The sequence below is a fragment of the Nicotiana attenuata genome, unplaced genomic scaffold (genome assembly GCF_001879085.1).
Source record: "Nicotiana attenuata strain UT unplaced genomic scaffold, NIATTr2, whole genome shotgun sequence".
In the NCBI taxonomy this organism is placed as follows: Eukaryota; Viridiplantae; Streptophyta; class Magnoliopsida; order Solanales; family Solanaceae; genus Nicotiana; species Nicotiana attenuata.
In genome coordinates this window covers 112976-125573 of record NW_017670777.1, presented here as the reverse complement: position 1 = coordinate 125573, position 12598 = coordinate 112976, and the positions used below count along the sequence as shown (strand labels likewise).

At 36.3% G+C, this 12598-nt stretch overlaps 1 protein-coding gene across 1 annotated transcript; it reads left to right on the top strand.

Moving 5' to 3' along the window:
- The first annotated feature begins 3098 nt into the window (after nt 1-3098).
- On the top strand, nt 3099-7431 carry LOC109243225 (non-structural maintenance of chromosomes element 4 homolog A-like). Its single transcript, XM_019410139.1, has 7 exons — nt 3099-3344; nt 3427-3507; nt 5204-5444; nt 5543-5630; nt 6175-6388; nt 6504-6595; nt 6914-7431. Exons 1-7 carry the CDS (start codon nt 3197-3199, stop codon nt 7160-7162), a joined length of 1113 nt encoding a protein of 370 aa, XP_019265684.1. The 5' UTR covers nt 3099-3196; the 3' UTR covers nt 7163-7431.
- Nucleotides 7432-12598: the final 5167 nt, after the last annotated feature.

The window sequence follows — 12598 nt, the reverse complement described above, 5'->3', positions numbered from 1 at the left end:
TTTTTTTTTTTTTGTGTGTGTGTGTGAGAGTGAAGCTTTAACAATTGTTTGTTGTCTTCATGTTCTTGTTAATTAGTTTAAATACTAGATCATTTTTTGGAAATTTTCATACATACATATATATATATATATATATATATATATATGAATGATTGGTACTATTATTTATACACTATTATTACTTCTGTCTGTTTAATAAATAAAGTTTCATTTCAATGTCCTTTCACTTTTGGTGCAATCTACTACAAAAATAACAAGTAACATTTTGTTTTCAAAAAGTGTTCTCTAGAGAAATGTCTTAAGCTATGTCATACGGACTCTTTAAAATTATTGTTGGAGTCGTGTCAGATCCTTCAAAAATACACTACTTCTGGAGGATCTGACACACGCACTCGGCAACATTTCTAAAGATTCCGAATAACATACGTGCTAGGCTCTAATTTTATAAAACCATAGTGGTTGATAGCTTTATAGTCTCTACAACCTTAATTCTCATCAATTAATAGCCCCATAAAATGATGCATTTTCCCTCTCTTTTTCCCTTCAAATTTCTTTGTTTTATCCACGTTTACACAGTGAAGACTAACATTTCTACTTATGCATGTTTATGTAGAAAAAATTACCTCCTTTTGTTCCAATTGGAAGCAGAAGAAAGAATAGAGTTAAAGGAGGAAGAAGATGGTGATAAATCTAACAAAATGGAGGAAATTCAAAGAAAATCCAATGTTGATGAAGGCTTAACAAAAATCCTCGATTTGCTTAGGTCTCACAAGCATTGTTGTCTTTTTGAATCCCGGCTTCGCAGTCAGGTAACTCTTTTTTATTTACTGTAAAACATCGCGTGCAGATAAAAATTTATAATAAGTATCGTTACATTTATAATGATAAGTGTATATACCATGCAATTTCATGCATGAATAGCTTTAATCATCTCGGACCTAGACCGAGGTATTGATGGTGATTTTCTAATCTCGTATAACATAATGTGATAAGATGAGATAGAATGTAATAGAAATAAAGACAAGGAACAGGTTACCTAGTCTTAACGGGCAAATCGCCCCCTTTATTTTGAATTCTTTAATTCAGAATCAATCAAATCTCACCAAGTAGGATTCGAACCTACGACCAATCGGTTAACAGCCGATCATTCTACCCCTGAGCTACTGAGGAACAACAGGAGATTCGATCTCATATAGTTTAATTTCCGTTCCCAATCCATGACCAATATGAGCTAGAAGCTTCCTTATCTTTTTTGCATTTTTAATATTATAAACTTAGGTTATTCCTTACTAGTGCCTTTTTTTTCCCAGGGAAATCAAGACTATACTGATCAAATTAAACAACATATGGATTTGCAGATCATACAAGGCAAATTAGAACAAAATGTTTATTCAAACTTTGAACTTGCCTTCTTTAGAGATCTTCTCTTGATGTTCAACAATGCCATAGTTTACTATCCAAAAGAAACTCTTCAACATGCAGCTGCACTCGAACTTAGAGACATTGTTCGCAGAGAAATGAATGCCAAACCCTTATTTCGTCGCGACATTGTGTGTGGATTACCTGCAGAAGGTAACACAATGTTGATCAAAGAAAAGACAGAGACAAGGATGCACAAAAGGTACAAGCTGAGAGCTCGAGAAACTGATGATGAATCAGTCAGGAGAAGCGCGAGAGTGAGAAGTAGGGATTGGGAAATGAAGAATGATCCTGATTATGAATATTATGATTGTAGAGGGCCAAGGAGATCAAGGAGGATAAGAGGCAAAAGCAGTCACTAATGCTTGCATTACGGTAGGCTGTAGTCTACATCATACCATTGGGGGTGAGGCTCTTTCCTGAATTCTGCGTGAACGCCGAATGCTTTTTTTTCTTCTTCCTTTCAATTTAAGTCATAGCCATGGAGAATTTAAATATAGATGCCTAAACTTTTGCATCAATGTAACCTCTCTTTGGTTTTGACCAAGAGAGTTAATATTAGTAGTATGATCAAAACATTTGATAATCCATTACTTGATATATATCTGCTCCTAAACGTAGTCTCTTCTTCACATTGAGTAGAAACTTACTCTGTGTCAAGTGTTACTTTTTTTATTTTTCGAGAGTCAATTTAACTAATATTTCAAATTAAATTAGATTAGATGAATTCAATATTTTAAAATTATAATTTAGATATTCAGAAAACTATATAAAAATGTCAAAGCTTTGGTGGACAACAATATTATATATATATATATATATATATATATATATATATATATATATAATGCTGGTAGAAGTTAATAAATACTCGATTAACTAGTAGAGATGCGTCACAAAATGAAAAAACTAAACTAAATTAAAATGAACAGTAAATTTTCAGAATTTTCTATGTTGAAAGTGGCGGGATGCGGAAAATCTCTAAAAATTATTTCATGTATATAAGTTTTAATTAACAGCTTGTTTGGATGGTTGTTACATATCGTTTCATAATGTATCGTATCGTATTGTATTGAATTGTACTGTATCGTTTGATGAATACAATGTTTGGATGGATTGTGTCGTTTTGACGTCGTTTTATGGTATCACGCACCTGTGATATGATGAATTAACTTGCAATATTATAAAGAAAAATTATGATACAGTATATAAAAAGATAGGGTAAACAATAAAATAAAATTATTTAATAATAATGAAGGGTGAGATTGAGAGAAAGCACGAGGAAACGACGCGATCACACCAAATCGGTCGTTACATAAAGTGACACATTTTATCGTTACGTAACGACGGATTTAACGATACGATACAATAAAATTTAAGTAACAATCAAAACAAACATTATATTTAAAGTAACAATACGATACGTTACGATACGATAGTAACAACCATCCAAAATTCCAAACAAGCTGTAATGGAAAAGTTATTGCTTATTTCTGCAAGTAAAAGGTTACAAATACTTGAAGAAACGAAGAAAAGGAAAAAGAAAAACCTAAAATAAGACGAGGCAGTAAATTTTTACAAAATTTACCATGGCGTGGTAAATTTTCAGACAAGCGGGAAATTCTCCCCCCAATTTTTTACTATTCCCAAAACTTCTTTAAGAAGTTGGAGGGTAAAAAAAAACTTCCTTGAGAAGGTAAACCAAACGACTCTCAAGTTTTTTCCCTTTAAAAAGATATAGTAACAATTTGTTGATCAAATTCACTCAGCAAAAACAATGGCGAAACAAATAGAGAGAAATCAAGTAGTACATACAGCAAAAACTGTTGTACATGATGATGAGTTGAACGAGTTGACTCAGCAACTAACTTCAGAAGCAAGAGGAGTTCGCACCAAATATTCTGATATTCAAAACCGTATTTGTGGTAATTTTTGTGAAAAGTTTTCTTCGTTTATATTTTTGTTTTTTCTATTTATATAAAAATATTGTTTTTATTTTTTATGCAGAGGGAAAAGATGAAATAGGGAATGTTGATTCTGAGAAGTTTAAGGAAATTATGAAAGATATTGAAAACTCTCATTATGAAGGTATTTTTTATTTTCCCTTTTTCTTTCTGTTTTTTACAAAAATAATTATGCATAGTTTTATTTTCGTTTTTTTTGTATTATGATTATGTATTGAGTATGGTACTTAGATATTAAAGCTTCAATCCTTACGTTGAATAGTGACAAGATTTTGCATATATATATTTGAAAGCTTTTTTTTTTTTTAAAGAAAAATATAGCAACTAGTAGTAAGTTTTAGCTAAGTTACATTTGTTGGAGTTATGGTAACACTGCTAAAAAATTGAGAATTTTGTCTGTTAACTTTGTGTCTTGACAACAACAACATCAACCTAGTAATAATCCCACTAGTGTGTTTTGAGGAGGGTAGAGTGTATGCAGATAGAAGATAGAAGATCTGTAACAACAATTGAAACCACACAAATAGTATCAGCACCGTAAGAGACAACAAATAAGTGGAAGTACACTAAGTATGCTAATAATAAAATTGAAAAAAATAAAAATTGGAAATAAAAATCGTGCGATGAACAAAAACCGCTAGCTGGAAAAACGCTCAACTATCCCCTAACCTATAACCCTAATTTGAATCTTGAATTCTAGTAAATATGAACTGCGATTGACCCTAATAAGCGTTTGGTGCGACTCAAAAATCTGAATCTTGTTATGTTTTTTTCTATTTGTTTAATGTGTGATTGTGTGGTAGTTAACTGCCATTGTAACAATGTCCGTAGAGATTACCCCTCCATGCAAAAAGAAAAAAGAAAAAGAATGTCAATATTACAATCTTGAGAGTAAAAGGGTTTCTTTTTCCTTCTGTTATGAGTTTCACAAATATGTTACATATTTTAACAAGAAATCTTTTTTGTGATTTGTAGTAGTGATTTTTTTGGGGGTCAATTTTAGTAGTGATATTAATGTAGCTTAAATATGTAAACTTTATCTTTAAAAAAAGGGAAAAATTGATGTTTAGTGTTCATACTGAATATAGATGCAATGGTTCTCATACTTAGAGGCTGACCAGTGTTTTGAACATTAAGAGTGTGAGTTTGGGATTCTACGACATTTCATTCAATTTTATTGGGCTCTGATTATATTGTTTTTACCTATTTAGCGAACTTTTTAACTGACATACATGATCTGAGCCAAAGTTTCTAGGTTTGGATGAACCCGTAACTTATGCACTACATTCGCCTTTGTTCATACTTAAGACATTGTCATTTTTTTCGGATGAGGGATTGGGTTTTTTGTTTCTTGGAGGGGAGAGGGTATGTAGGAGATGATTTTGAAGTGTTCGCTTCAATATTACAACTTGTAGTTCTATTTTCTTATAAAGTGAGATTCTTAGATATCAGGGCTAATTGTTATCTTGAAAGTGTGTCGTTAGCATTTAAGACTATTTCTTCATTCACATTTGTTTATCCTTTTGTGGCCTGGAGGTAAAAGCTCAATTTTTGTAAACATGATCTATTATGTCTTTTGTTGCTTGTCAATGTAGGGTGCTTTACTTATATATGATCGAGCATGAAAATTAGATTTAAATTTTTTGAAATAAAGTATTTCTTGGTGCTACTATCTTGTTTAATGTTACAAGTTCATATAGCTCACAACTTTAGAAGGCTGAATTGAACAGTTCTTATTGAGTTTTTGCTTACAAATTTATTTTTTAGGTTAAATTGATAACGGACTATTAACTTCATCTGTCATTGTGTTTGATTGCTAGTCAAAAGGCCAAGAGAGCAAGTTGCAGATGCAGAGGCATTGTTTGATCTCACCAAAACTTTGGCGGCTTCTGTTAGATCACATTCCACTGGTGTTACACCTTATATATTCATTTCCTCTTTGCTTGATGTCTTTGGGAGACAAGGTTCAAATGGTCGTTCTGTGAATGCAAATACACTTTGGAAACATATTGGGCTTGCTGTTTCACCAATTTTTCGGAATGCCGGAGGCTGCCTCACTATGTAAGATTTGTTTTGCAACTTTTAATTCTTACAATGTGCTCACAGCTCTGTTGCATGAGACACTTGGGTTCTCATTCTTGTTTATACTTTTTCTGAAGGCTTGGACCCATGAACTGTGAATTTAAGTGTCGGAAAGTTACATGTAGACCACGGACAAAGGTGCACTCACGTGCTTGTCCAAAGGAGGTATGTGTAACTCTCTCATAACTTGTGTTTAAATGCGGTTAACTTGTAGACATGTGCAGGCAAGAGTTAAGTAGGTTTTAAGATATTGACACTAGAGTGCATTTAGAAAGTTTCCTTACTTGATATGTTCCATATTTTGGTTCTAAAAAGTATTGTTCTGATGTTGCTCTGAAATTGGATGCTTGTGACCTGTAACGCACAACTGAAGTCCATGAAAGGAAAATGTGAACTTAGTAGATTTTTTCTTTATAGTCCATCTAATATATAATGGATGCAACCATCTTCTCTTTTTTACTGTGTAAACTGAAATTGATAAATCATCTTACTGGACTAAACTGTCTGCCAAAAAAAGGAAGAGCATCATGTATTTATAACTCAACGCATGATTTGTACATGTAGATACTCGATATACTATGAGTATCTCCTAAAACTTTGTACATAAAATGGAGCTGAAATAAGGCTGATAGTTCTTGATTTTGCATTTCATTTAGCTTGTTGCTACTATGACATTCCAATGTGATGCAATAATCTGCTTTTGTCATAGCTTGAAGTTAACTCTGAGGAGAAAACAGATACAGACAAGAACATATCAACAATGTTTCAGATCCTTGGGAAGAAGAAGCGAGTTAAGTTTGAGAGTCTCATAATGAACAGAAAATGCTTCGCGCAAAGCATTGAGAATTTATTTGCACTATCTTTTCTAGTGAAAGATGGACGGGTTTTGGTAGATGTGGATGAAAGTGGATCTCACTGTGTCTGTAAGATACTTTTCTGACTCTTTTTTTGAGAGTTCCTTTTATATTTGTCCTTCTCTTTCTTGATGCCTCTAGGTCTATAGTGTGTTTCTCCTTTCTAATATTCTTCCCTTCTCAGCTCCTAGGAATGGTCCTGCTGCCGCTGCAGTTAAGTCTGGTGAAGTTAAATACAGCCACTTTGTCTTCAGATTGGATTTTGCTGATTGGGAGGTAGGGAATTTCTGTTATCTAAATCATAATTTTGTGTCCATATTAGGTGCATAATAAATAGGATCCTAGTGATTTTTATGACATGCATTTGCAAGATTATCGGAAACAACCTATCTACCTTCACAAGGTAGGTGTAAGGTTTGCGTACACTTTACTCCCTCGGCCTCCCCAGACTCCACTATGTGGGATTACTTTGGGTTTGTTGTTTTTGCATTTGCAAGATTCCAGATTGATTTCTTTGTTACACGAGCAACCCTTGAACTTATTTTACATCTGCGTCTTGGTTTGAAATTATGGCCAAATTGCATGTGCATGCAGCTGATGAAGAATGTGGTACCAGAAGGAGAAGAGCTGATGCCAAACAGGGACATATCGACGAATCCAGGCATTACTGAAGCTAAACCAGTTCTAATCAATGATTCTCGACCAATATTAAACGTCACTTGGGTCAAGAAATTTTCAAGGAACCGTGGCAAGGTTTTATGCGAAGCTTCAGAAGTTGATGATTCCCGTGAAATTGATGATGCAAACATTTGCAATGGCAGCCTGAAGAGGAAGTTGCTATGAGGTTGGAGATGTCTCTGTATATTCCAAATAGGCTAATTTGGTGTACATAAGTGCAGAACTCATTAATTTGCTTAGGATCAATTTTAGCTGCCTTGTTCTCTGGTAAGGTAGAGGTAATGAGTAGTTCTTTAGGAAGTAATGCCTTTTTTGGATGTAAAGCTGCTGGATCTGAGGCTTTCATATCACAGGGACTGATCAATATTTCCTTGTTAAAAGTTCTTAAATCATTAACCCTTTCTAATCATGGTAATATTTCTTTTATTGTTTTATTTTGAACTTTCTGCCATCTCGCGTTACTTTCTTTCCATTTTGTATGATATAAATTTGAGAAAATTGAAGATAATTGCACTTTTCCTTTGCAAGTATCTTCCTCTATTGACTCCCACATTTCACTTTTACTCACTTTTCCTCTATGGATTTTGTGGCAAATTCAGAATCTATAAACTTCAAATTCTGGCTGTCTACAATGACAACCCCTATATAACACGTGCATGGCCTTTGGCACACAATTCTCTTGTTGCAGCCTTAGGAATCCTATTAAAGGATATGAAAATCTCACCATCAATTTTTCTAAAGGCATACATTGAGGGCTTAAAGATCCCCATAACAATACTTCCTTATTTGGTTGCTGATGATTGACTTTGTATTTCTGTTGGTGTTATAAAAACATAACTAGAAGCTCCTTTTCCTATTTAAACTTTTCACGATGATTTTTTAATTCATATGGTTGTTATTTTGTTAGCAAGCATCATTTGAAAGTGGCTGCAAATATATAAGGATCACTAAAAAGCTGAAAGAAATTTAGCTACTCCTATGAAGTAATGGGAGGACCAAATAGCTTTGAGCTCTTCAGAATAACATAGTTAAATTTTGACCAAAATATGAAGTTACAATGGCGAAAATAGTATGCACATGTTTGTTTTCTTCTTTTCATAACCATGAAGTTCCTATAAAAAAAATCACCTAAGGGCCGACTGGTGCATAATTTGAAACTTAAGAATAATGGACCAACTCATGTCTCATTCTCCACTTGAATACCAGGCTTTTCTCACGAGGTAGAGTTAAAACTCGTGACTTGCGCCAAATCCACATTCTACCACTGAACCAAAGCCTTGGGACAAACGTATACACATATCCTTTGCTTCAAATTCTTGTGTGCGATAATCAAGCTGCCCTTCATATTGCATCAAATCCGGTGTTCTATGAGAGGACTAAACACATTGAGATTGATTGTCACTTAATTAGAGAAAAGATACTCTTTAGAGATATTGCTACAAAATTTGTGAAATCGAATGATCAGCTTTCTGATATTTTCACCAAGTCCCTTACTGGTCCGTGTGTTAGTTATATATGTAACAAGCTCGGTACATATGATTTATATGCACCAGCTTTAGGGGGAGTGTTAGTTTGGTAGTTAAATAGTTACATGTAAATAGCCCTAATCCCATATGTACTAGGAGTATGACATGTATTATATATAAATAGGACTCACTGTATCATTGTTAGAATATGTGAATAAAATATTCTCCCGTGCTTTCTCACATGGTATCGGAGCCGTGGTGGTGAGACACATTCGGGAACTCGAACACAGAGCCAGAAGTCACCGTGCCTCAATTTTTCGGTGACTTTTCAAAGCTATTTGCGTCATCCCTTCTCCGTCAGTGTTGTGCAAAATCCAACACTACCACAAGATCCGTCATCGTCCGACGACGGATTTTGGCTTACTCTCGCTGGACTTCCTAATGATCTTGACTCAGTACGCGATCAGATTTTGGCTAGTCTAACTGTCCCCGCAGTTGATGAATTATTCTCTCGATTACTTCGCCTTGCTGCAGCACCAAGTCACCCAGTGATCTCATCACAGACACTTGACTCATCTGTTCTCGCATCCCTGACAATGGACAATCGGGCATCTCAAACTATGGAGAATAGACGAGGAGGAGGTTATTTTGGAAGATCTAGACCCAAGTGCTCTTGTTGTCATAAACTTGGACACACTCGTGACGTGTGCTATTCTTTACATGGTCGTCCACCCAAAAATGCTTATGTTGCTCAGACCGAGACTACAGGTAACCGGGGATTTTCTTTATCTGAAGGGGAATATAATGAGTTCCTTCAGTATCGAGCAAGTAAGCAGACATCTCCACAAGTCGCCTCTGTTGCTCAGATCGATACTTCTATTGCTGGTAATTCTTTTGCTTATATTTGCCAGTCTAGTACTCTTGGACCATGGGTCGTGGACTTAGGCGCTTCTGATTATATCTCTGGTGATAAATCACTTTTGTCAAATATTGTGTATTTACAGTCTTTTCCCACTGTTACTTTAGCCAATGAGTCTCAAACTAAGGAGTTGGACAAGCTAATCCCTTACCCTCTGTCACTCTAGATTCTGTTCTTTATGTCCCTGACTGTCCTTTTAGTATTGCATCTGTTAGTAGTTTGACTCGTGCCCGCCATTGTGGTATATATTTTATTGATGATTCTTTTATTATGCAGGACCGCAGTACGGGACAGACGATTGGCACATGACTTGAATCAGAAGGCCTTTACTACCTTAACTCACTCAAATCCTCCAAGGCATGTCTAGTTACAGATCCTCCAGACCTAATTCACAGACGTTTAGGACATCTAAGTTTATCCAAGCTTCAGAAGATGGTGCCTAGTTTGTCTAGTTTATCTACATTAGATTGTGAGTCGTGTCAGCTCGGGAAACATACCCGAGCCTCCTTCGTAGTATTGAGAGTCATGTAGAGTCTGTTTTTTCTTTAGTTCATTCTGATATATGGGGTCCTAGTAGAGTCAATTCAACCTTGGGATTTCGTTATTTTGTTAGTTTCATTGATGATTACTCAAGATGTACTTGGCTTTTCATAATGAAATATCGTTCTGAGTTATTTTTTATATTCCAGAATTTTTGTGCTTAAATCAAAAATCAATTTGGTGTTTCTATTCGCACTTTTCGCAGTGACAATACCTTAGAATATTTATCCTCTCAATTTCAGCAGTTTATGACTTCTCAAGGAATTATTCATCAGACCTCTTGTCCTTATACCCCTCAGCAAAAATGGGGTTGCAGAGAGAAAGAATAGGCACCTCATTGAGACTGCTCGCACACTTCTCATTGAAACTCATGTTCCGTTGCATTTTTGGGGCGATGCAGTTATCACAACTTGTTATTTGGTTAATCGGATGCCTTCATCTCCCATCCAGAATCAGATTCCTTATTCAGTATTATTTCCCAAGTCACCCTTATACTCTCTTCCCTCTCGTGTTTTTGGGAGCACTTGTTTCGTTCATAACTTAGCCCCTGGGAAAGATAAGTTAGCTCCTCGTGCTCTCAAGTGTGTCTTCCTTGGTTATTCTCGTGTTCAGAAGGGATATCGTTGTTACTCACCTGATCTTCGCAGGTACCTTATGTCAGCTGATGTCACATTTTTTGAGTCTAAACCTTTCTTTACCTCTTCTGAACACCTTGATATATCTGAGGTCTTACCTAAACCAACCTTTGAGGAGTTTACTATAGCTCCTCCTTCACCTTCCGCCACAGAAGTTTTACCATTCCAACCGTTGGGGAGTCTAGTGTGGCTCCTCCTAGATCCCCAGCCACAGGAACACCACTCTTGACTTATCATCGTCGTCCGCGCCCAGCATCAGGCCCAGCCGATTCATGTCCTGCACCTTACCCTGCTCCTACTGCGGACTTCTCTCTCCCTAGTACACCGATTGCACTTCAGAAAGGTATACGTACCACACTTAATCCTAATCCACATTATGTCGGTTTAAGTTATCATCGTCTGTCATCACCCTATTATGCTTTTATATCTTCTTTGTCCTCTATTTCCATCCCTAAGTCTACAAGTGAAGCATTGTCTCATCCAGGATGGCGACAGGCTATGATTGACGAGATGTCTGCTTTACATACGAGTGGTACTTGGGAGCTCGTTCCTCTTCCTTCAGGTAAATCTACTGTAGGTTGTCGTTGGGTTTATGCAGTCAAGGTTGGTCCAGATGGCATGGTTGATCGATTTAAGGCTCGTCTTGTTGCCAAGGGATATACTCAGATATTTGGGCTTGATTACAGTGATACCTTCTCTCCCGTGGCTAAGATAGCATCAGTCCGCCTTTTTCTATCCATGGCTGGTGTTCGCCATTGGCCTCTCTATCAGCTGGACATTAAGAATGCTTTTCTCCACGGTGACCTTGAGGAGGAAGTTTATATGGAGCAACCACCTAGGTTTGTTGTTCATGGGGTGTCTCGTGGCCTTGTATGTCGCTTGCGTTGGTCACTTTATGGTCTAAAGCAGTCTCCTTGAGCCTGGTTTGGTAAGTTCAGCACAGTTATCTAGGAGTTTGGCATGACTCGTAGTGAAGCTGATCACTCTGTGTTTTATCGGCATTCTGATTCAAGTCTCTGTATTTATCTGGTGGTCTATGTTGACGATATTGTTATTACCGGCAATGATCAGGATGGTATTACTAAATTGAAGCAACATCTCTTTCGACACTTTCAGACTAAGGATCTGGGCAGACTAAAGTATTTTCTAGGTATTGAGGTTGCTCAGTCTAGCTCAGGTATTGTGATCTCACAACGGAAGTATACCTTAGACATTCTTGAGGATATAGGAATGATAGGTAGTATACCGATTGACACTTCGATGGATCCGAATTCTAAACTTCTGCCAGGCCAGCGGGAGCCGCTTAGTGGTCCTGCAAGATATAGGCGGCTGGTTGGTAAATTAAATTATCTCACAGTGACTAGACCTGACATTTCCTTTCCTGTGAGCGTTGTAAGTCAGTTTATGGATTCTCCCTGTGATAGTTATTGGGATGCAGTTGTCCGCATTCTTCGGTATATAAAATCAACTCCATGCAAATGGTTATTGTTTGAAGATCGAGGCCACGAGCAGATCCTTGGATACTCAGATGCTGATTGGGCAGGATCACCTTTTGATAGACGTTCTACGTCTGGATATTGTGTTTTAGTAGGAGACAATTTGGTGTCTTGGAAGAGCAAGAAACAGAATGTAGTTGCTCGGTCTAGTGCAAAAGCAGAATATCGAGCAATGGCTATGGCAATATGTGAGCTAATTTGGATCAAACAATTACTCAAGGAGTTGAAATTTGGTGAAATCAGCCAGATGGCACTTGTGTAATAATCAAGCTGCCTTTCATATTGCATCAAATCCGGTGTTTCATGAGAGGACTAAACATATTGAGATTGATTGTCACTTCATTAGAGAAAAGATACTCTTAGGAGATATTGCTACAAAATTTGTGAAGTCGAATGAGCAGCTTGCTGATATTTTCACCAAGTCCCTCACTGGTCCTCGTATAAGTTATATATGTAACAAGCTTGGTACATATGATTTATATGCACCAGCTTGAGGGAGAGTGTTAGTTTGATAGTTAAATAGTTACATGTAAATAGCCTAATCC